The following is a 23,691-nucleotide window of genomic DNA, read 5'->3' as shown; positions in this document are numbered from 1 at the left end:
CTCTCATGCCAAACCAAACGAAACTCAAATCGGGAAGGAAATAATAAGAAAACTTCATCATCAACCATTTCTTTAAACAATCACAAAATCATGATCCAATCAACTCATTAATAAAACCAAAGAAAAATGCGAAAGAGCAGTAGCAACCAGTGTTTTTTTTGCCGCATCTTTGGTTTGACTGTTAGAAAGAGTATGGTCGATCAAAACGCTTCCGACAGGAGACGTTCCCGATCGGCAAGGAGGATAGAGCGCCGTACCCATATTTCCCCGACGTTCTTGAAGAACGACGTTCATCCTCGTATAAAAAACCCCTACTGTTTCCACACCGGTAGCTGATTTAAAGAGATCTGGAAAAATCCATTACGTAATGCTTCCGACAGACAGTCGGGTGCAGGTGACAATTCTCCATATTGGGAGTTAAGACAGTTGCACACGACGACGAAAGTCTGAATGGAAACGAGGCTAAAAATGGTAAAATTATTTTCACTCGCATATAAGGCTTTTTTCCCGCTTTTGCCAAAAAGAGTCGCACTCGCTCGCTAACGCTCGCTCCGTGCGTAATAAACTGTAGTTGAACTAATCAGGTGGTGAACGGATTATAATTCAAAACAACAACGGACGCTTTCATTCTCACTACAGTCTAGGGCACATTGAAATATATCATTTTTGTTTCTACTAGAACGTTCCGTCTTAATAACTTTTTCGTTATAATTAATGAAGTTAACACTATTGAGATGTGAAGCCGAAAATAAGTCTCAGTCTAGCAAATCAAAAGAACATACTAACTTCATTTTCGATATCGAGTTTTAGAGCAACTTTAAAGCAAATTGTTTGCATTCTCATCGTATGCAAACTATGAGACAAATACGCGAACCGAGACCAAAAAGGCGAGGCTGAATAATCTACAAAATTTGCCTTGTTCGGGGGGGAGGGGGTAAACTTGCTCTGTTTGGGGTAATTTTGTTCTGATTAGGGTAATTTTGAACGTCCAGGGGTAAATTTCCAAAAAATGTCACCAAAATCCTCCCACATGTTCAATTTTTTTCAGAAAAGCCCAATATAACTTAACCTTTAGACACCGCTGTTTTTAAAAACAGTGCGCGCTGCTGCCGCTGTTTTTTTCATGAAAATGGTGGTTTCGCGGAAAATGTCATAAAATCTGAACCGCTAAAGCTTAAGTAAAAAGTAAACCCATTTTGAAAAGCTAAGGATCTATTTTTTCAGATAATACCAAAAAGACGCCTCATCACCCTTTTAAACCTGACTACACAGCCTCAAATCAAAACAGTAAAAATTGCATGTTTACGATTTTTTCACTTTTTTTCTTTTTTTTGACAAATTGATGAAAAAAGTGGGTACAAGGTAAAGATGGTCCCGAAAAAATTATTTTGTTTTAGTGGTTATAAGCCCCATTGTGTGAAATTTCAGGGCTGAAGAAGCTCATTTCATCTCAGAATCGAAGTTTCGGTGAAGCACACTTTCCACCCAAAATCGACACTCTGGCCACAACAGGTAAATTAAGTGGTCCCGTTGCTCTAAAATTGGCCCTGCACTTACCCTAAGCCTGTAAAATTACTACAATAATCATAACAGACTCTCTATCATGTAAATTCAAGCAATAAAACACCAGAATACTGGAAAAACTTAGGCAAAATCAGGCAAAATAGCCCTGAGTTGTTGGAGCTAGAGATAGGCATGTATGTCAGGAAATACCCCCTAAAACCCCTTCAAACCACATAGAAACTGCCAATAAAGGTTCTCTATCTCATATAATGATATTTATATGCTGAAACCAAGAAAAAACGAGACATAAACATGACTTTTCAGTCCAAAAATCCATCAAACACCCTCTGTCCAACACTAAAACGATGTTTTGTTGACATTTGAAAAATACACCGACATTGAGTTCTGATATCTCGAGATGTATAAAAGCAGGACCCGTAAAGTTTTGAACGAATGAACCTTCACCCCTATCCTGTCTGCTAAATTTTACAGAATAGAAAAATTCAAACTGGTCTTTATTTTATTAAACTTTGAAAGGACCCCAGTATCAAAACGTACGTGGTACGTCTCTCGGCCTGTATATATGACGTACGTGGTACGTCTCTCGGCGTCTAAAGGTTAAGGTATTCACTGACCTTCATTGACGGTATTTTCAGTTTTGTGCGTCTCCACAGTTTCAGCTTCCATATCGTCGTTCTCCACGCTATCGAACGTTCGATATTTACCAATCTTCAATGGGTGCATCTAAACAAAAATCACAAAACACTTATGGGAGCTTAAAAAGAGACGACAGCATTTGAGAGGAGGGGTATCCTACGGAGTATACCAATGGAGGGTCAAGATGAACTGACGAACAAGTGACTGAAAAATGAAAAATTCAAATATACACGCATACCGTAGGTGCATACGAGTTATTTTAGTTATTTTTAAGTTTTAAGACCGATTTAGCATTACGTCAGAATATAATACATAAGCCACAATAAACAATGTGTTTCTTTATTTGGATGGCGTTGTAGACGATGAACATGCGGCGGTGGGGGGGAATTACTAGGTGCATGAGAACCTGTGTTTCTGTGTATGTACATGACTACTATCAAAAAAAAGAAACACTGCGTTTACCTCCAGTCGAACGAAAATGCTGTTCCCTTTACCATCAGAAGATGCTTGCTCAGCAAAATAGAAACTGTTAGACCTTCGTCCGCCATCTTCGCTCTGGCTTTCTTTGTTGAACAAGGTATAGTAATAATTCCTCGCCACGAAGATCGGGTGAAGCAAGCGGAAATGGAATGTCAAGTCGCTCGTCTCTTCGACCTATCATTAAGAAAAGAAAGGAATGGTTAGTTTTTCTGATATGAACAAAATTGCTTTAAAGCGGTTCCCCACTGGTTAGGGCTAAAATGCTCATTATTGATCCAATAAACTTCAATTATTTTTGATCAAAGAAACATTTTTGGATAAATGAGAGATATTTGGCAAAAAGTTGCAGTTAAAATCTTTACTTTGAGAATATTTTACAAGGAATTCCATTGACGTCAAAAGAAAGCACAATTAGAATGGGCAGTGTGAAAAGTTGGCCGTCCAGGGCCGTCTATAGCAGAGTTAAAGGGACATCAAAATAGACTCTATTTCAAACAATCTTCGTTATACTTTACGATTCACCCAACTATTTAAAATCTATCGCCAATATTTACGAACAATCTAGAATTCAAAACGTATTGGATTAATCAAGTTCTAATGAAAAAAGAACTGGGGTTGAGATATTAAAGGTTTTGTTTTTACATAAGTGTTCCCGTTTCATATCAGACACATATTTCATATCAGGTCAGTGTCTGCCTATTGTTATACTATGCTGATATATTTCTGACCACATCCGTGTCAATCAGATGTGAAAAAGCTTGTAAATTAAAATTGACAAGTAAGCAAACGATATCAATCTTATTTATTTAAAGGAGTTTCTTTAAACGAAGAATAATTCATTCAACCACAATTTCATTCATATTTAATTCTTTTTACCATCTTCAAATATGAAACCATGACATGGGTCATTTCATTTTATATCTATACAGCTGGGTGGGCAAACATTTCCAGGGGGGTCTAAAAGAGTGTTTTTCATTTTTCCAAGGGATACTAAAAATATTTTCAGGAGGTTAAAGACTGATTTCAGTTCGTCCACCATCACTTTATGGTATGAAAAGAAATTTTCCAAGGGTCTTTTTTCAAATTTTGTAATTTTTCAGGGGGTATCCACACATTTTCAACAAGTTTTTTTACTTGAAAAAGTTCGTCCACCCCCTGTATGGAAACTTAATGTAATGGTCCAATAGATCACGAAAGTTTTGATGTTGCTAGTCAAACGAAAGACTAGTTTTGAATTGATTCAAGTTAGTTCAATAAAAAAGTGAACTATTTAAAACTTTTTTTCGAAATCGATGAAATTGTTTCAAACTCGTTGACACTTTTTTCCATAGAAGACTAAGACTAGTTATTGACACAAGATCGTGCGTAGATAAATAAATGATGATTTTTTGCTCAATCTTTATATATTGGATGTTGTTGTTGAGCACGACTTGTGCACAACATCAACAAATCAGAAGATTTTCACAAATATCTGGCAAAAATGGTAAGGAGATCTTTCTTGTCTTTCATCGTACTAAATCCGGGGGACCGTTCGGGGACCCCTGTTCCCTATCCGGGACGGAGGCCCCGAAATCGGTCCACGGAGCAAGTTAATCACTTTTCTGTGGAATGAGTTTCTTCAACTGGTGTGGATTGGAGTCTCTTTAACCCGAACCACTATAACTCGAATGTCTCTTTAACTTGAACAAGTTTTTCTAGTCCTTTCAGTTAACAATGTCTTATAAACCTTACTCCATATATCTAAATTTCCTTAACTCGAACAAATTTGTGTTTTCATTGTGCATTCGAGTTATAGAGACTCCCGTTTACTTTTACTAGTACTAATTTGATTAAAACGGCGACAATATATTATTCAGATAACACTTTTTTCTTCAGTTTTTTATGGATACGCAAATATGGTGGCCCATCAAGATCACATCCTCAATGTGACTGCATTACAAACAATTACAATCAACACAACTTCACCTGCTAAATGCATTACTAATTGTATCGATGTTGAGAATTGTAACAGTGTCAATGTCATTATTGAACAAAATGGCGATTTGGAATGTCAACTTCTTGATACTGATCGATTCAGAAATTCTTCAAGCTTCATCCCACAGACAGAATCCACTCACTATGCAATAAAAGTAAGTCATTGTTTCTTCGAAAAGGAGGAGTGAAATACTAAGTAGACAGGTGGCCGAATCAAATCATCCATTATTTTACCATGACGCACTGGTAAAAAGACCATAGTCATTATAAAAAACCCCGGTCTGGCAATGTCTTGTTTTAGTTTTTTGTTCAGTTTTAGTTTTTTGTTCAATTTTCTTTTGTTACAAACTTACGATTTGCATACTTTCTGATCACGTTACTAAAATCTCCTCTTTGGATTGGTCTATTTACTAATCACATGATCAAAAAGTTAGCAAAATAAATCGATTTTGGTACGTAAGCTCCGTCCTTTAAAAACATTAAAAAAGAGATAAAAGCCTTCCAGACCTTAGTTTTTATAATGACTATGAAAAGACTCAGCTACTGTCAATCTTCATTTTTTCGATAAAGAATTTAATAAAGTTAAATTTCAATAAGCTCATCAATAAAAATAATTTTTCTCACAAAATTTTAGCATGATTGTGAATGGGATGAGACATGCATCAATCCAAACCATAAATGTATTCCTGATTATCAAAATGGAACTCACGAGTGTGTTTGTCCGTTTCAAACCTACGATGAACATTGTATGTTCGAACTTACAGGTAGGTTTCTAATACAATAAAACTCAATGTAAAGCGAGGTAACGTAGATGCAATCCCAAAGTTTTTCAGGCTTCCCAAAATACACTGTAAGGGTGTTGTATGTTCGAACTGACAGGTAGGTTACTAGGTGACTTCAACTTTAAAATAAATAAATACAGTAAAGCAGTCTTTTGTACGCACAAAACACAATCACTCAGTGCTCAAGTCAAGTTTAATATCTGGCTTTCTTATAAAACAAGTGTTGTTGTTACCGTCTCTCCGTGACTTGTAAACAGTTTATACATAAATTTTCTCATGAAAATCACAAAATGGTCTCATTTTAACCAGTACATTCCCATCAACCAACTAAGTGATCTATTGCGAAATAAAAAAGCAGTATTCGTCTAACAAGCTACACTTTTTATAGGAAACTCCAATTTTCGGGTCAGTCTAGGGGTTGCTTGGCATTCTAGCTCATTTTTTGAAAAATTTGCTTTGACCATCCCTGATATTATACCATATTTCATGGTTATTAGGCCAAGAGCACCTTTAGATCATCCAAGAAGCTAAATTTGAGCCCTCCAGTCTTCCCAACCTGTGGTTGCTTATTAAAAAAAGTGTAGTATCGTGAGAAATTTGATAAAGATTTTATGAAAAAAAGTGCGTGAAAGAAAATCGAAAGCCTGCTGAGGTTGGAAACTATAACACCTTCTTGTTAGTAAGAGACCCTAGCCATGTAGTACGGTATGTCAAATTTCATTTCTTTGTAGATAACATGGCCCTACATAAAACTGTATCAATGTCAACTTCTTCAAATGTGATCAGGCCTGGTTCAATTTGTACAGATGGAACATATGGACCCGACGTTCCAGTTTGTCACACGGGCATGGAATATTCAAATTGGCTCCGCATCGATCTTGGTTCACTGAAAATCATAACATTCCTTGTTATACATAATCGAATACTTGAAACAGCTAACTATATACTCATATTAGAACGTCTATCTCATAATGATATTTATGTCTTTAACAATGGGAACCCTAATGACAATCGCAGGTTATGTACTCACATTGGTTATACTAGAGCTGAAATATATATGGCTCGATGTACTAAACCTCTTTTAGCACGAAACGTGGAGTTACTTCAACTTGATATTGGTTTAATAAGAGCAATAAATCTAGCTGAAATCATGGTTTACTGATTGCTGCAGTGATATCACATATATCCTATATAAGACACTAGATGGAACCACTAAAATTCGCAGCCATTTCCCCAGTTTTTAGAGTTTCTAAATTTGAACGAAAATTAAGAACGTGTTTATGAACATGTTAGGCTGGAAATTACCAAGAAAATAAGCACATCCAGCTTCAGCCAAAATTGAGGTGTTCTAATTAAAAAACGTGTAGTTGTAGTTGTTTGTTTCGATTGTATAAATCCCCGGTACCGAAGTATGGTATAAAAAAATATCACAACATTACATCCTTATAAAAATACATTAAGGAGCCCTTAGTTAATCAAACCCCGATGATCAAAGATTGGGTTCAATTGATGTCAAATGGTTGAAGTTGACACAGGCAGTCGACGCCCGGTGTACAGATATGGAGCACCATTGAAACATGCTGAACTCAAGAAAATCCAATTGTGGTTGTATATAGTTGAAGATAGCACAATATTATAGCTTTTTCTCAGCATATCATTTTGTAGTTTTAACGAGCAAAGGAATATTTTTGGTGAAGAATCTGTGATGCTAGCATTTTGACTAAAGAATTAGTACAACTTTGAAAAACTGTTCTGTTCTATTTTATCATCATATTTTGATTTGAACGTTGTCTATAAAAGTGCTGAAATTGCTACATATTTCATGTTAAACCGGGAAGATTCGGTTGGATAGAAATTACTGAATGTAAGAATATGACTGTAAATAATATTTGTATTACTGTTTTATCAACACCCTAAGATGCTTACCAAAGCATCAAATGTTATGATTCAATCAATATATACTATCTAATGTTATAATTGTGTTGTCTTTTTCCTGAAAACATTTTTAACTCTTTCAAGAGTTTTCACAACTACTTTCACATGGCAAAAAAAGCAATTTAAGAACAATCTGGTTAAGACACTCATATTTGCACAATATTATTATTCTACTTATAGAGTAGTTTAGGTATAAACTTATTTCTTTTTTATGATTTTCGTTGGCGTATACACAGTTATTACACAACACACTATCTTTATGTAAAGCTACCTTATAAGCTTTTTATGTTTTGCATCAAAATTTAATGATGAAAGTAAGGGGCAACTGTTCTTTTAGGGGGTGAACAAGATAGGCAGTCCCTGTACTGCAGTGCAGCGGGAGTGCAGCACTGTTAGGTTAGGTTAGGTTTAGTTCAGCCATTGTGGTCTTGGCAGCCATCTTGGAATTTTCATTTTTGTATAATTTGCATACTAAACTTAGATATTTTCATTTACTCAATCAAACTTTTTTTTTTCAATGTATACTATTCTAATTGAATCACTTTAGACTTATGCATTTCATAATACTTATTCAATTTGCACCCATTTATCAATATCAAACAAACTGTTGCTTAGCCAACTCAATCATTTCGACTACAGAGACTGTTGGGGTACATATTAACATATTATTGAACAAGAAAAATTGCATTGTTTAGGATCATACATAATTGCTGAGAGGGTGACAGAGGTCATTAACTTCAATGAACACAATCCAACATCCTAAATAACTACACATTAGGATGTAATCCCATAACATTAAGAAAATCATTTGAGTTCACTCAAAACAAAACAAATAAATGAATCACTCATGATTAATTGTCATCATTACTTGTTTCCTGAAATCATATGCAGTTTAGCAGTTTCTGTGTAAATTACATTAATATAATTGCTGTCTACTTTGACGCAAATAGATAATAATAGTTAATAGTAATTTACCTGCAACATTTTGGGCTTCAAATCCAAAGCTTTTTGCTCTTGGCATCCTTCTTGACACGCTTTTTTCTCATTTAAACTTTTTCCATATGCATGTGTGCAGTCTAGAAAGATTATGAAAGGATCAGGTAGCCTTTTTTAAATATGCCAAATTGACTAGTTGATGATGATGATTAGATTTTAAAAGAAGCCTTCATCAACATTTACAACTCGAGCAATAGATAGAGCAAAGACAACAATCGATTTTTTCTTTGCTAATTTGATTACAGATTCTGTTTTTGAAATTTGGAGGTTAGTTCTTTCTTTTTAGCAATAAAAGACAACTTGAATGTTTATATATATATAATTATATTAAATATATATGCAATTCGATCTGCCTGGCCAGGGTGCAGTATGCAGTGCGGACGAGTCCTAAAAAGGACGAAATGCATATGCTGCTCTGCCACCCAAATCTCCTGAATAAAGATAGCTGGACAGAAATTCTTTGAATTTCTTCACGTACATATAAAATGTTTCCAAGAACTTTCACACTTAACCATCTCCCGTGGCCATTGGAAATGGAGTTATTAAAAAGGCTGTGCAAAGTTTAATTTCCTATGCCAACAATTAAAAAACAATACCTTCTTCACAATCACTTTTGGTTCTTGACAGATGTGAAATGTATTGCAAACGACATCCTTTTGTACATGCTTGTAAATCAGAGACCTAAAAATCAATAGAAGATGTTTCATACTAAAAAATATTTAAAAAATCCAACAAGCTAGTTAAATCTCAATGCAAATGAATTACTTTCTTCAGAGTAAAATCCATAAATATGTATTACAAAATGGTCATTAGCTTGCTTAGTGGATTACAGTGCCTATTAATTTTGTTAAAGAAATCTAATCTCCAAAAACCCAAAAAGAAAGTCAAAATTGACCCAAAATCTACTGCATGATTAGGATCAATGAATAGAAATTACAGGAATAATTTCCAATCAAAGGACATCCCGATTCCTCCCATATACCTTCCATATAAACTTTTTTAACAACAGTTCTCCCAAAAGTCTCGTTAAAAATCTACTGTCTTTGCTGACAATAATAGTCCTGAAAATAATATTTGCATATAGTCAAGCAGTTAGTATCACATAAAATTGCAATAGGTGTAAAGTTCGCCAATTAGAATTACCTTCTGCTAGTTGTTTTAAATACAATAAATATGATATATAGACATCATCAAAAACAAGAATGTTTTTTTGCACGGCCAGTAAAATTGTCTTGTTAATGATTTATTGGTCTCGCATAAATCAAAACTCAAGCAAAACACAGTTAGAGAATTTAAAGGCATTAAAGACTTTTTGAGAATAAAGAGGTGACCAAGTTTTTCTCTCTTTTACACAAAAATAGAAAGGAGTGAAATTTTGCTTTGACACAAATCAGAGGATATTTCTTATTCAAAATGTTTCAGATTTCTTTTTTCTTTTTGTGACAAAAAACATTTGAATATCCTTTGAATCTTTAGATGTCGAGAAAAATTTTATTTGTTACTGAAGGTCAGATTGAGCTTTGAGACCCAGCTTGTTCTAAACAACGTTTTGTTAAATTTTTTTTTTTTTTTTGCTTTTCCCTAAGTTAATCTCAAACTAAAGCACCCTTACTGCCCTTAGTGTACTGAAAGTTGGTCTAATATTGACATCCCTCTTCTAATTCTGACACTCTTCTTTAGAGCTAGGAATAATAGGAAGGTCACAATTGCTGATAGAAAATTCTTTTTTTTTGTGCTTAGCGGTCAGAGAGGAAAAAATCTTTTGTCTATCAGTGATTCCAACCTTCCTATTATTCCCATCTCTAATAAGGGTGTCAAAATTAGAGGAGGGATGTCAACATTAGACCAACTTACGGTAGTGTGTTGGCTAATTGAGAAATTTCCTTGATTGCAGTAGATTACCACACTTGCAGTCTACAGTATACAAAAAGCAGAACTCAAGTTTCTAACAAAAGTTAGGCATTTTTGTATACTTTAATGGGATAAATTTTTGCGGGATTAAATTTTGCAGATGACACTAAAGGGAACAATATTTTCACTATTTTGTGCCTTGTTATGCCAAATTATGCATAGGTTGTGGAAATACGTAACTCTTTGATACGAGTAAACATTTTAAAAGTAGTTACTTGACATTTTTTAAATTTTTATGAGAAATATTTCGCTGTTAAAACCTTTAGAAATTTCCATTGGGAGCCATAAAAGTTATTGTCATACTGTAATTTTTTTAACCCACAAAATGATCAGATTTTTTTTTTAATCAAGAAAAGTAGTAGCACTATTTTTGACAATCAACATTTTGTTTATTTTTTCTGACCAGTACCCTAAGGCCGACCCTAAAAAATCCGGTCCACCGGGTGACGAAAAAAAAAGTCATGCGGGCGGCCGGGAAAATTTTTTTTTGGTCCTTTCTAATTAAAAAAAAAAGGAAGAAAAAAATTCATCTCTCTGACTGTTAGTGTTAAAGAAAGTATATTGCCACACATTCTGTCCCCTTTTTTTCTCTTTCACTGAAAGAAATGTGTTGTTATTAATTACAAAAAGCTGATTGAGTGTTGAATGAGTTTATTAGTTGTGTCATTGTGTTTACTTTGTGATCTTTTTTTCTAAGAATCAACAAACCTTGCATTCTAATAAATTCATTTAATATGCATAACATTATTTATTTGATCTTTAACGTTCAGAAAGCCTCCTAGACAAACAAATATTTTCTTCACTCATTTAATATGCATAACACTATTTATTTGATCCTTAACGTTCAGAAAGCCTCCTAGACAAACAAATAATTTCTTCACTCATTTAAATATGCATAACACTATTTATTTGATCTTTAATATCCAGAAAGCATGCTAAACAAACAAACCTTTTTGAAGAGTGCAAGGGTTATAAAGCAACGATGTAACAGCCCAGCTGGCACACAACATTGTTTCAACGTCCATCTAACATTCATAACGTCTTTTTTAACGTTATATAAACGTTGTGTGCCAGCTGGGAGTTTAAATGAGTAAACGTTTTTAAGAAGAAAGTTTCCTCTGTTATCTATTTGGTTCTTATGAAAAAAAAATGTGGCCGGGTGACGACGAAAAAAATTTTCACCCGGCCGGTGAACCGGAAACTCTTCTTTTTTTTTAGGGTTGGTCTAACTTTGTATAATGTGGACATGCATTGTCTAATTTTGTCATAGCAACTATCTGGTAATTATTAAATAATCCTGTCTCTAAAAAACTAAAAAAGTGTGTTGGAATTAGACAAGTGATGTCGATATTAGACCAACTTATGGTAGCTCTTAGCAGTTAGTGGAAGTACTTTGATTTGGGAAGTGTCTTTACGTCACACAGAACAAAAGAAAATAGCAAAAGAACAAAGGAATTACCCATAGCTACCATTTCGCAACCATGGGGAATCACGATTTACAGAAATGGGAATCCTCATATTGAATAAAGCATCCTCTGAAAATTTCATTTGTCCCCATATATAAATGCGAAAATGAAAAACTAAGAAACTTAGCGCTTTCTAATTGTCTTTTTAATCTGCCATGAAGTGTTATAAAATTCCTTATTGAATGACACGTTCTCCTACTAAGACGTTTAAAAAATGACGTAGAAACAAGAAACTGTGAAAATCGATTACAAAACCTACGTCACAACCACAGAGTGCTGACTTTTAGTTTTAATGACTTGTTCTCACTTGTTTGGTTTCCGTATAATAAAAAGAAAGTGGTATTGTGAACTTTGAACATGCTTTAAATGGAGGTAGCTCCACTAACTGCTTAGCACTTACCGTGAAAAAGGGTAACTTGCATCAGTGGAGGCTAACATTCATAGCCCTCAAATGAATGACCTGGCTGGTCATTAAAATACAACTATGCAGCTCCTCTGCTCGCAGCTCTACTCTACCATTTTTGATTTGATTTATTTTTGTATTTTAATGACCAGCTGGGTCTTTCATTTGAGGGCTATGCATGTTAGCCTCCAATGATGCAAGTTACCCTTTTTCACGGTACTGTAAGTTGGTCCTAATATCAACGACATCCCTCGTCTAATTCCAACACACTTCTTTAGAGACAGGAATAATATGAAAGTTTGAATCACTGATTGAAAAAGGATTATTCCTCTGTGACCACTAAGCCAAGCAAAACAGTTTCAACCTTTCTATCAATTTCAGCTGATAAAAAGGGTGTCGGAATTAGAGGAGGGATGTTGACCATAGGGTCCTCCAGGCTTCAGGTACCCCCAATAAAATTATGTACCCCCAACGATTTAGGTACCCCCAAAGTTGTTTGGATTCTTAGGTAGCCCCCAGGATTTGGTACCCCCATTAAATTATGTCCAGACGGTGTCAATCGAACGAATCGAACGCCGAATCAATCGAACGCAATCGAATAATTGCAATTCGATTGTCGAACGCAATCGAATCGCAATCGAATATTACCCAGGATTTACTGTTCGATTGCTTCGATTACGTTCGATTGTATTCAATTACGTTCGATTGATTCAATTGTGTATAAGATTTTATTCGCTTTGGTATGGTAATTAAGCACTCGGCCACCCACGCTAAAAGCTCTAACAGAGTGATCCAATTTGATTTAATCGCAATCAAACTCATCGAACATAATCGTAATCGAACATTAATCCAATGTAATTGACAATCAATCGAACCAATCGAACATAGTCAACTATCAATCGAACACTACTCGAACGCAATCGAACACAATCGAATATTACCCAGGAATCGGCCGTTCGATTAAGATTCGATTACGTTCGACAATCGAATCGCAATTATTCGATCGCGTTCGATTACGTTCGATTGGTTCGATTGCGATTTTTGTTCGAAGTTGTTCAATTGACACCGTCTGGTTATGTTTTTTAGGTACCCCCTTTTATTACGTAGCCGATTAGAAGAATTTCTTTTTTTTGCATTCTATTCTCTGTAATGATAATTTTGTGTCAGTTGTTGAAAGTATTCAAAGAACACACAAGAGTAAGACATGTCTTTTCCCACAAATCCATGTGAAGAAACAAATATCCAAAATAGGTGAAAATTATTAATATGAAAAGAAATTAAAAAATATACTAAATTACATACAATCAAATAACGTATATGGAACTGCATCCAAAAGATTTTCGCAAGTTATAAAAAAATATAACAACTTCAAGCTACCATGTTTGTTATGATAGAAACGCTTGGTCAGCAAAAATGCAATATCGTTATTTATTTATTTATTCATTTATTCAAATTGAACCACTCCACGTCCGTGGGCAAACTACAAATTTCTATTTATAAAAAAAAACAAAAACAAAAAAATCGTTGAATTTTAATCTCCTTCACTGGGGTTACTGTAAAATGTAAAGGACATAAGAAAGAAAAAGTAGTAAAAACGAAGGGTTTGGTTGAAAATTGAGAAATTGAGTAAAGTTAAGAAAAATATCTCACACAGAAAAAACAGCCCCCACCCTCACTGACGAGATTACAGGTCCCCCCCAAACATATCAGGTACCCCCTGAAAGTTGGAATATTTCCAGGTACCTGGCTTTTTTAACACCTTTTTTTTTAGGTACCCCCACTTAAAGTGGGGGGGGGGGTGACACCATGTTGACATTAGATCATACGGTAGACCAGCTGTGGTGTTGAAGTAATAAAGTTAAAGTTACCCATGCCCATTGCTTTATATTTATAATGAAAGTGCCCCAAAAATTTAATGTAAAGTAGCAATTAGAAAGCAGAAATGGATAAAGTTTCCCTGAAAATAAAAAGTTCACCCAAAAAGTTTTCAGTTTTTACCTTGTCTAGAGTGTGGAGAGGATACGATGCATCACACATAGATATACATGATTCTTGCGATTTTACAAAGACTAATAATGATACTATTAAAATAATATTTGACAAAAGATATTGCTCTATCATCTTAAAGCTACTCAATCATTTCATAAGACAGCACAGTTTTCTCGCTGATTTCAACTCCAGAGTGATCTGAAATCAAAAATTCCTTTCGTTTTCTCTGCCGAGCCAATGTTTTTAATAACACATCCCATAATGCATTTTGCTCTCCTACCAAAACTAATTTCATAATCTAAATTTACCATTTACATTTAAATAAAAGTATCTACGCTGAAGTGCACTACAACTTTCCCGGTTTTATCTAGTTGCACGTGCGACAAAATTTTTGTGGAAGAAGATGTCTGGTTGTGATGGCTGATGGTGATGGACTAGGCTTGGTGTATCTGTGGTTGTAAGACTTCTGTGTTTTGGGTTTTTCGGGCACTCTTTGATAGTTGCTGATTTAGAATCTCTCATCCCGTCATCATCCTTCAATCTAGCTCCACTTGAGAGGAGAGATCTTTTTACGCCCATTAAATAGGCCTTAAGCCCCTAAAAACATTTGACTTTTCTCAAATTGTCTGTGATTGCAATAAACCTTATTCAGGTTTGTTACGTCTGCCAGAAATTTCCAGGATCAGTCAAATATCTACAAGGTCTGGAATTGGCATATCCGTCTAAAAAAATCTGGAATTGGAAGGAAATTGTTCTTTAAGTTTAAGTTCTCTTTCGCTTTTTGTAGTACTATTTACAGTGAATAAAAACCTGAGAGTGAAAAGAGCTCATAAATGGGAGCTTTCTACGCCACTCATCAGTATAAAATCCTTTAAAAATATTACAGGAACTTTTAAAATATTACGGAACGTTTTCGTAATAATAATAAACTAAAGGAATGACTGCCTCTGGGGCAGAATAACGTTTACACGCACAAATGAAAAGTCTAAAGCAGCAATAATAAAAAAAAAAAAAAAAAAATTTAAGATAAAGTAGCTCAAGTTATATAACAAACCAAATAAAGCATATACACAATCGATAATCAATGTTTTACTGTGTTCTATATCTTTAAGGTGACTACAGAGGGAATGCGAAGATAATTCAGCAATGTTGTGACAATCAAGTTGATGCCACACTAGAGGGGCGTGGTACATGACCGGGCAATCAGCTTTATTAGAGTGAATAACAAAGACGCTGTCATTACGGTTGGCTGGGTTGTCGATGTCATATGGACGAGGATGGCAAGTGAATAGATCGATTAATGATTTGGTTAAATCTTTTTTTAAAAATTTATGTACAAGTTTACAAGCTTCAAGTTTAAATAAACTGTTTATGTTTAGTGGTTTGAATTCGACATTCAAAATAGAATTGTTTTCAACCTTGTTGATAATGAAGGCATGAGATTTAGCCATGATTTTGTTAATTTGGTTCAGCCCAGGGGTTTCTGGGCTTCCCCATGAAGTTATGCAGTATGTTAAGTGGGATTGAATTAGGGCATAGTACAAAGACATTAGATTTCTTTTTGAGATGTATCTACCTACCTTGTGTAACATACCTACCCCTTGTTTGATCTTGGTGCTTACCAGTTTTGTGTGTTCTTTCCAATTAAGTTTCTCATCTACAATGACTCCAAGATATCTACAACTACTGGTGTTTTTGAGCTTTTCGCCTGAAACAAATAAATTAAAATCTTTAAGTTTGTTGTGTTTCCCATAAAATAGTATGAAGTTTGACTTGGAAACATTTAGTGTAAGCTTGTTGCATACAAGCCAATTCGAAATTTTGTCCAATTCCAAGTTCAGTGTTGTTTGAAGCCTGAGAGGATCTTTGTCACTAAGAAATAGGCAAGTGTCGTCTGCGAAAAGAATGCTTGAAAGAGTTGTGTTTAGAGAGATGTCATTTATATAGATCAAAAATAGAAGGGGTCCCCAACACAGATCCTTGTGGAACTCCATGAGAAATATGTTTGGGATCAGACTTTGTTTGATTTATGGTCACTGTTTGTAGACGGTTGGAAAGGTAGCTGTGGAACCACTTTAGGATGGGACCACGAACACCAGATCTTTGAAGTTTTTGTAGCAGAATAGGGTGATTAACTGTGTCAAAAGCTTTGGCAAGATCTAAGAAGATAGCACAACCATATTCTTTGGCTTTAAGAGATTTTTTGATCATTCGACTCAGTTGAAGAACAGCAGAAGAAGTGGACTTACCCTTTTGAAAACCATGTTGGTTTTTGTCAAGATATTCGTTTTTGTCGAGAAACTTTGATAGTCGCTTGTGCATTACCTGTTCAAATACTTTGTCAAACAGGGGTAGTACGGAGATAGGCCTGTAGTTTTTGATGTCATCTCGAGGTCCTTTTTTAAACAGAGGGAGAACTTTTGCATGTTTTAGTGTCTCAGGGAATACTCCACCTTTTATTGAGTGATTGATTATGTGTGAGAGTGGTTCGGCAATTAAATCTGCAGTTGCTTTGATAATATCAATTGGAAAATCGTATAAATCTTTGGATTTCTTGTTGTCGAGTTTGTTAAGGAGGGTTAAGATTTCGTATCTTGTTGTTTTTTGAAAAAGGAAACTTGAATTGTTTTCTGGTGTTGATTTCGAAACATTCGAGTCAGAATTTTTCGGTAGTTTTTTAATGAGATTAGGTGCTACTTCAGAATAGTGATTGTTGAAGGCTTGGGCAATGTTGAAATTTCCACTGATGTTTTTGGTTTCATAAGTCATGGTGTTTGGATATTTAGATGTTTTTTTTCTACCAAAAAAAGCATTGATATTCTCCCAGAATTTCTTGATGTTTTTTCCTGTGCTCAAAAATTTGTTTCTCATGTAAAGGAACTGGCTTTTTCTAGTCTCCTTCTTTATGTCTTGTCTAGCAACTTGATATTCTCTTTCTACCTCTGTGCATTTTGTTTTCATGAATTTGCCATACAGAAAGTCTTTGTATTGGCTTTTCTTTAAAATATTTTCTGTGATCCAAGGTTTTTCTTGCCTTTTCATTTCTGACTTTGTGACGAATTTGTGAGGATTTGTGAGATTTCTGAATGAAGTCTGATAAAATTTTGAGAAAAAAGTTTCGGGTCATCAACAATCAACAATTCTAATGTCTTCAAGTTGCAAGGGGAATGGCGTCACTGTTTATGACGTCAAAGATAGTGAATAAAAAGGGGAATTTCACTTACAATTAAAAAGCTCCTTGTAGTGTCCAAAAGTCGTGAAATATTAAGTAACCAAACAATACACCGTTTAACAGTTTCGCCATCTCCACCGTAGAGGCGGTAGGTAAAAATGCTCACTTTAGTACTGTGGAAGGTTAGAGAAATGTAAACATTGCCATTTTTTTTCTTTCCTTTAAAGAGAATTTTTTAGATATTTGAACATGATATTAATGACAATTTTATGTATCTCTCCTGAAAATTTCACAAAAATTCATCAAGAGGAAAAGAAGTTATGATTAAAAGGAGTTCTTTACCTACCATTTCTCTGCTGGGTTTCCTTATGAGAACTGGATGTTTACCTACCATTTTTTACGGGGAGAGTGAAGTTTCCCGTGGTTGCCAAAATCAAAACAATGGCAAATTGTTCATACGCGTGCGCAGTCGACACTGTTAAACGGTGTATTCACCACTCTGCCATACTTTCTTTTTTTCAGAATACATAACTTTTACATAAACCTTAAATCCTCAGCACCCTCTCAGGTTTTCTTATACACGTTTTTTATTTTATAAGGAACCTTAACTTTGCTCTGAGCCTGGAGTTCCTTATTTTTACAGAGAATTTCAGTCTCAAAGTTCCTTATCGAGTTCCTTACTACATAGGAAATTTTGAACTTTTTGCCCCTTGAAAGATCAAAATTTGGTCAAATTAGTCCCAATAAGGTACATTAGACCAGGCGATGACTCACGGTCGCGCAACCTTTCGATAGAAAAACCCCCATATGGTTTTTTGTACTCTTTAGCATATAGTATTAACGAAACCAGAAGCTCTACGGGCCAGATAGGTGGTATTTGGGTTTTATAGGGGGTGTTTGGGGGTAGGGTGACATAGTTATAGAAAAATCTATAGCCTGGGGTAGGTTACTAAAAATTACAATATCTTTTGAAATACTCTTGCAATATCAATGAAACTTTGCAAACATGTTTATATATAATTAAAAATTATCATATAAATTTTTATGAAATTTTACTGACCCAGTGGTATTTTACAGACCAGAAAAGTCGATTTTTTGGATTTTTTAACGATTTTTTTGAAAAAATTACCAAAAACTTTTTCCTGAAGTCTATAAATGGGTCCTACCTATTTGTTCTGCCCTTTTTCATCAATTTTAGCATCTTAATGATGAACCTGGGTGGTTTTGTCAAAGAAACCACACTTAAATGGCTATTTTTAAGGCAAAATGGCTGTTTTTACCACTAGGACATATCTAAGGTAGTCTGAATAGGTAATTTCAAAATGTCATATCTTTGAAACCATAAAGTCATTACTAACGAAATTTTACAAACACATCCATATATAGTGAGAAATCATCTACAGAAAATCTTAAGAAGTTTTACTGACCAAGTGGTATTTTACAGACCAGAAAGCTCCAACTTTTGCATATTTTTACGATTTTTCTACGGAAACGCCTCCAAACTTGGCTAATGCTAATAATACCATTGTCTTCTTTCATTTACAGAAAGGATAATAATAGGAGTGCAAAGGACTTCATTGTAGGTTTACTGAATAGCAATACGACTGTCTTAAACAAACCCTAGCCGTTTTGATTGAAATTTTATCTTTAAAGTTTTACATTTATACTGTAAAAAAACTACGAAATATATCAAAATTCTATGTAAATGATCATTCTTCAACACTGTCCTCGTCATCACTTAAATCATCTTCTTCGTCTGATTCATCGAAAACATCGCCTTCGATATCGTCCTCGAAATCCTCGTCATCGTCCTCATCTTCATCAGAAATGACAAAGTTATTCAAGCTGTCGGGAAACATTTCGTCCGTCCAAAAGATGTCTCCATCATCAGTCCATCCGTGCTGCGAAGGAGGGGGTAGTTCCACCATAGCTGTCCCAGCTGACTTCCAAATTTTTGCTACGTAATTTGCTCTTTTCAGGTGTTGTACGAAAGTTCTACGGCAGGGTGGAAGGAGGGAAAGGTCAGCTACTTGTTTTGATTTCAAATGCTTTTTTTCGAAAATCTGAAACCTTGCATCGTTTATGTTTGACTTTTTTGATGAGTATAGGTGACAGATGTACTTTTCGAAGTTCGATATTTGATCCTCTGAAATCTCCCACGAATCTCCAAGATTTCCAAAAAGGGCTGTCCAATCATCCTTATCTTGGTCATTCATTTTGCCCCAACATATCTGTTTACTTTTTCGAAAGAAGCAGGATACATAGTCGTTTCCGGTGAATGCATGGAAACCAATAAGTGCATTCTGCTGCTCACTTGTCAACGAAATTGAATCAAGCCAGACTTTCTTCCTACTGTCGCCATTTCCTGTGTCAACGAGAACACGGGAATTTCCACCAAGCAAACCAATAGCAATGACCAAAACGTCGGTATCTCCCGATGAAGAACGAATGCATACATTGCCGTCACTGTTGAGGGCGTCCAAAGCATGTAAAATAAGTTTGGTATCAGCTTCTTCTTGATCTGAAACGAGACTTTCCACATTCGACACATTGTCACGAGTTACCTTCTCACAATATTGGTCACCAGACATGACTATGCTGTCACATTTAAGGATGTCGAGGCACTTTTTGGGATTTGCTTTGATGAAGTCGAATGTCAGCTGAATCAGTTGCGTTTTGTTTTCGGAATTGGAATAGAAACGGTTAAGATCACTAGGTACCAATGTATCGACAGATCTGATTAAGACTTTTTCTGAATCGGAAGCTCCACGTTTGTCTCTTTCACCTGCTTTGATGCTGAATTCGCGATAACAGTCTGCGACCAGATCAACTCGACGGTGGCCTTTCGGTAATGATGAAAGAAGTCGTGTGATGAATTGTGCGAAAGTTTTTGCCTTTCCCTTTGATGTGATTCGGTAATGAGCGATTAGATCAACTATCAATGTGTTGCAGGTGCGATCACCAGAAGATGGAATAACGGAAGGAAGTATGATTTCAATCAGCTGGCTTTTCTTGTTGCCTCGTTTTGTTCCGTCTGGAAATGCCAAACTAAGTGGAACTGGACATAATGGATAGGATAAAACGGTTTTGAAATCGATTGGGCTCTGCAGTTTCGTTGAGATAGACAAAAGTTTTCCGAGGATATCCCGATTGACTTTGATCACTTCCTTTGCATGGTCTTTATTCTTCTTCTTAATTTGTTGTTGCTTGAACAAGGTTGGTTTTTGTTTGGTCAAAGGTTCATGGAACGGTGTTTTGTTTGATTGAATTCTATCACCCATAAAGGTATCCATCAACTGTTGTCCTTGTTTTTTGATGTCGAGCAACTTTTCAACATTTCCTTCGAACTTTTTTCCCGAGCTTAGATTGTAGACTTCTTCATCTCGGAGAAAGACGCTGAATGGGCTCCAGTATTCATTTTCTGGCACGTCAATTACTCTCTGACTTCTTGATTTCTTTTGTTCGAAGTGGTTTGTATTTTGTCTTGTGTGTCAATCCAGCCATATCTAATAGATCTCTCGTGATTAAGGCAAGATTTGGTCGATTTAAACACCATTTTGTAACATTGTTATGGTTGCTCGAGTATCCTTTGACTCCACCTGCAAAAGTAACAAACGACATCTTAAATTTCGTTTATTTTCATATGGATAGTGTTTTTTTACAATTACCGATTAGAATTCATAGTTCCAAAATAACAAATAAACGAATCAAAAGAAAAAGATTTTATCACTGCTCAGCTTTGTAAACTTGCTAAATAAAAGATATGAACCAGATCCAGGTATTCAGATGAAAGTGGACAGATTATACTTATAACATCGATTATGTTATGATTATTTCATAAAAGCAAGACCCTAAAACCCCAAGTAATGAATCACCTGCGGTTTTGGCATCTCTGTTAATTGTTTGTTCTCCGCGTTGATCGCATGCAGTAGCCAATGGGTATTGATCCTGTGCCTGAATCGATAGTCCATTCTTCACCAATTCACCATATTCATCTGGTTTGGTCGCTTTAAGGTGTTCCATTTGCGATACGTAGTACGAACCATATCTAATAAGGAGAAAGGAAGTAAACAAATAAATAAAATGGCACTCAACATAAAATCTTTTTTTCTTTTGTACTGTTGTAAATCTAACACAACTAGAAATTACTGAACAGCTAAACTCACCTTGCATAATTCCTTTTGTTCATAATAAAATACATCGGTAAGAACGCTTTCCAACAAAACATCAAGGTTTCGAGATCGTTCTCTTGGATTGCGGTGTGTGCCATAACCTGATACCTCATCAAGTCCATATACAAAAGCCAAAATTGGGCTGTTTTCCCCATTGATCCTTGTCTTGCAGACTCGCGGAAGACCTCAAACTTCTTGATAAAGGCATCGTCGACGGTTAACTGTTCCGGTAGGTTTTCCATGGTGATTTCATCCAAAATTGCTGGGATTCTTGGTTTTTCTGTTGCCAAGAATCTTGTCAAGAAAAGACGTTCTAATGCTTCGGAAAAGGTGTTTTGCATATACCATGCACGGTTGTAATGGGTTCCAGCGAGTGCACCATGCAAACTACCAGATGTACAAAGGGTTGATTCGTATACTGTGTCTTCGAAGCCAGAGCCAGCAACGAGTGATCCAATAACCTGAACGGAAAAGAAGTTAACTTCGCTTTGAATGGAGTTGATACTATAATGTTCAACTTCAAGAACTTTTGTGATTTTGTATTTCTATTAGAATTTCTATCCGAAGCTCCGCAGAACCACTCAGATAACCTACAAAGACTGAACTTAATCATATAACCAAATGAGAAATTGAAATCTAAAATTACCTGAAAATTCTCTTTGAGAAAGTGGAAACTGCCAAGGTGGATGATGATGTTTTTGAAAAGTATGGGATTATTCCAGACAACCAAGTAGGCATTGATGGCAGCTCCTACATCGAGAGTGATGTTTACAAACGGCATATTGACTTGTTCTGCAAGACTTTGAAGATACTGCATGTACCGTTGGATGGTCTGATAATCCGTTACCTTAGAATTGAGTGGTGTCAGGTATGTCTCGCTCGTTTTGCACAAAACCGGAGCTTCTGTTTTTCTATGTTCTAGTTTGAAAGCTTTAAAGATAGGAACCAATTGATCTACCGAATATATCTTCCTGAGGTAAATCCAAATGAGATATGCACAATTGAAATCGACTGATTTTGGTGTGATTTCAATTGTCTGAGAGAATGTTGTGGGTGGCTCCTTTTTCTTGTCAACGGGGAATGTCTCAATGTTGATATCTTCAATGAAAAGTTGTCGACTTTTTTTCCTTGGAAGTGACATTCTTCGGGTTTGCACTGTACCGTTTTCACTAGGATTTTGAAATGCAACCATGTGAGTTGTGTTGATGGAACCTCCCCCTGACTGCTTGTCAATCAAAACGTCAAAGTTGTCGACCCAGAAGTGTGAAAATATGGCCAGCTCACGAAGGATTGGCTGTATAGGTAATGTAAAACCTAGTTTGGCTTTCTCTTGAGCAGCTTCAGCATACGCAGTTTCAACATCGCAAATGTAGTCGTAGCTAACACAGCTTCCAAATTTAAACAGGACTTCTATCAGTTGTCGAGATCCTGTTAAGCTGTGAAGCCCAAGGCCCAAGAGAAATTGTTTTTTGAGAGGCACTTGACGTTTCAAAACATTGAAAACTATGTCTTGTGCTAAACAGTCAACAATTCTATCAATGTTTGGAGTTCGATCCCCGCCAGAGGGCTGCAATAGTGATTTCACAAATAATTGAACAATGTCTGGTGGCTGGAGCTCTGTTGAATTGAATTGATTAAGGTCTGGTGGCCATTGTTCATTGGAAAACGATTTGAATTTTGTTAAAATATTGTTTCTTAAAATCTTTGCAGCATACTTTACCGTCTGCTCTTCAGAGTATAAAACTTTTTCGGCAGTGAAGTATTCATTGGATATCACGATTTCTGGCAATGTCTTATTTTCTTGACTAAGGAATGATATCTTATCACCGAAATCACTTTTTAAGCGTTCTTTAAGTTTTTGTCTATAGCTTGTGCAACCAATTCCTATTCCGTAGATGTCGTGTAAAAGTTTGATTGAAGCGGGTTTCTTTTCCTTAATGATGGAATCGTTGACGTATTGTTTTACCTCTTCGTAATTTGATTTCGAGTAGCTCGGTTGTGTTTCTTGTTGTTGAGCTGTGGTTCTACTGCTGCAAGCTTTCGAGCTTTCGTTGATTCCACGGTAGTATTCAAGAGTAAAGCTTTTATAGCATGGGTCATGCACATGGAATTCTTTGGCAACAATATCCACAAATGCAATGTCACAATACAACCGTTTATCCTTATTCTTCGCAGATGCCTTAATTGCATCAGCAGTGTTGTATGTCAATATTTTATGCGGGTAATGGGTTTTGTTTTTATGTTGCATTTT

The 23,691-nt window shown here is 35.6% G+C and overlaps 2 protein-coding genes across 3 annotated transcripts in view; both read right to left on the bottom strand.

Annotated features, from left to right (window-relative positions):
* The window catches only part of LOC136813876 (transmembrane protein 59-like), a 23,299-nt gene extending 6,419 nt beyond the window's left edge, over positions 1-16,880 (bottom strand). The window contains exons 1-6 of one of the 2 annotated variants that reach the window (XM_067070372.1): positions 16,346-16,880; positions 15,719-15,804; positions 8,924-9,008; positions 8,307-8,407; positions 2,623-2,814; positions 2,139-2,247 (exon numbers count right to left, since the gene is read on the bottom strand). In XM_067070372.1, coding sequence (XP_066926473.1) covers positions 2,139-2,247; positions 2,623-2,814; positions 8,307-8,407; positions 8,924-9,008; positions 15,719-15,804; positions 16,346-16,865 — 1,093 coding nt within the window. In that variant the 5' untranslated portion in view covers positions 16,866-16,880. Of the gene's footprint in view, positions 1-2,138; positions 2,248-2,622; positions 2,815-8,306; positions 8,408-8,923; positions 9,009-14,105; positions 14,335-15,718; positions 15,805-16,345 lie in introns of those variants that run through there. The other variant, XM_067070373.1, reaches the window with a different exon arrangement.
* Positions 16,881-20,697: 3,817 nt separating this feature from the next.
* LOC136813955 (uncharacterized) lies at positions 20,698-23,461 on the bottom strand. The gene is made up of 4 exons (XM_067070468.1): positions 22,087-23,461; positions 21,435-21,901; positions 21,144-21,316; positions 20,698-20,867 (listed from the first exon to the last, which is right to left on the bottom strand). Exons 1-4 carry the CDS (start codon positions 22,630-22,632, stop codon positions 20,698-20,700), a joined length of 1,356 nt encoding a protein of 451 aa, XP_066926569.1. The 5' UTR covers positions 22,633-23,461.
* Positions 23,462-23,691: the final 230 nt, after the last annotated feature.

The sequence above is a fragment of the Clytia hemisphaerica genome, unplaced genomic scaffold, assembly GCF_902728285.1.
Source record: "Clytia hemisphaerica strain Z4C2 unplaced genomic scaffold, Clytia hemisphaerica genome assembly, whole genome shotgun sequence".
Classification (NCBI taxonomy): domain Eukaryota; kingdom Metazoa; phylum Cnidaria; class Hydrozoa; order Leptothecata; family Clytiidae; genus Clytia; species Clytia hemisphaerica.
Note: the sequence above shows the minus strand (reverse complement) of the source record. Positions and strands in the feature narration are given on the sequence as shown.

Coding starts and splice junctions, on each gene's coding strand:
- LOC136813955 (XM_067070468.1), bottom strand. CDS start 22,632: ATGGTTGCATTTCAAAATCCTAGTGAAAACGGTACAGTGCAAACCCGA. Junction 21,902..22,086: donor TTCTCAAAGAGAATTTTCAG/GTAATTTTAGAT, acceptor TTTTCCGTTCAG/GTTATTGGATCACTCGTTGC. Junction 21,317..21,434: donor AACAAAAGGAATTATGCAAG/GTGAGTTTAGCT, acceptor TCTCCTTATTAG/ATATGGTTCGTACTACGTAT.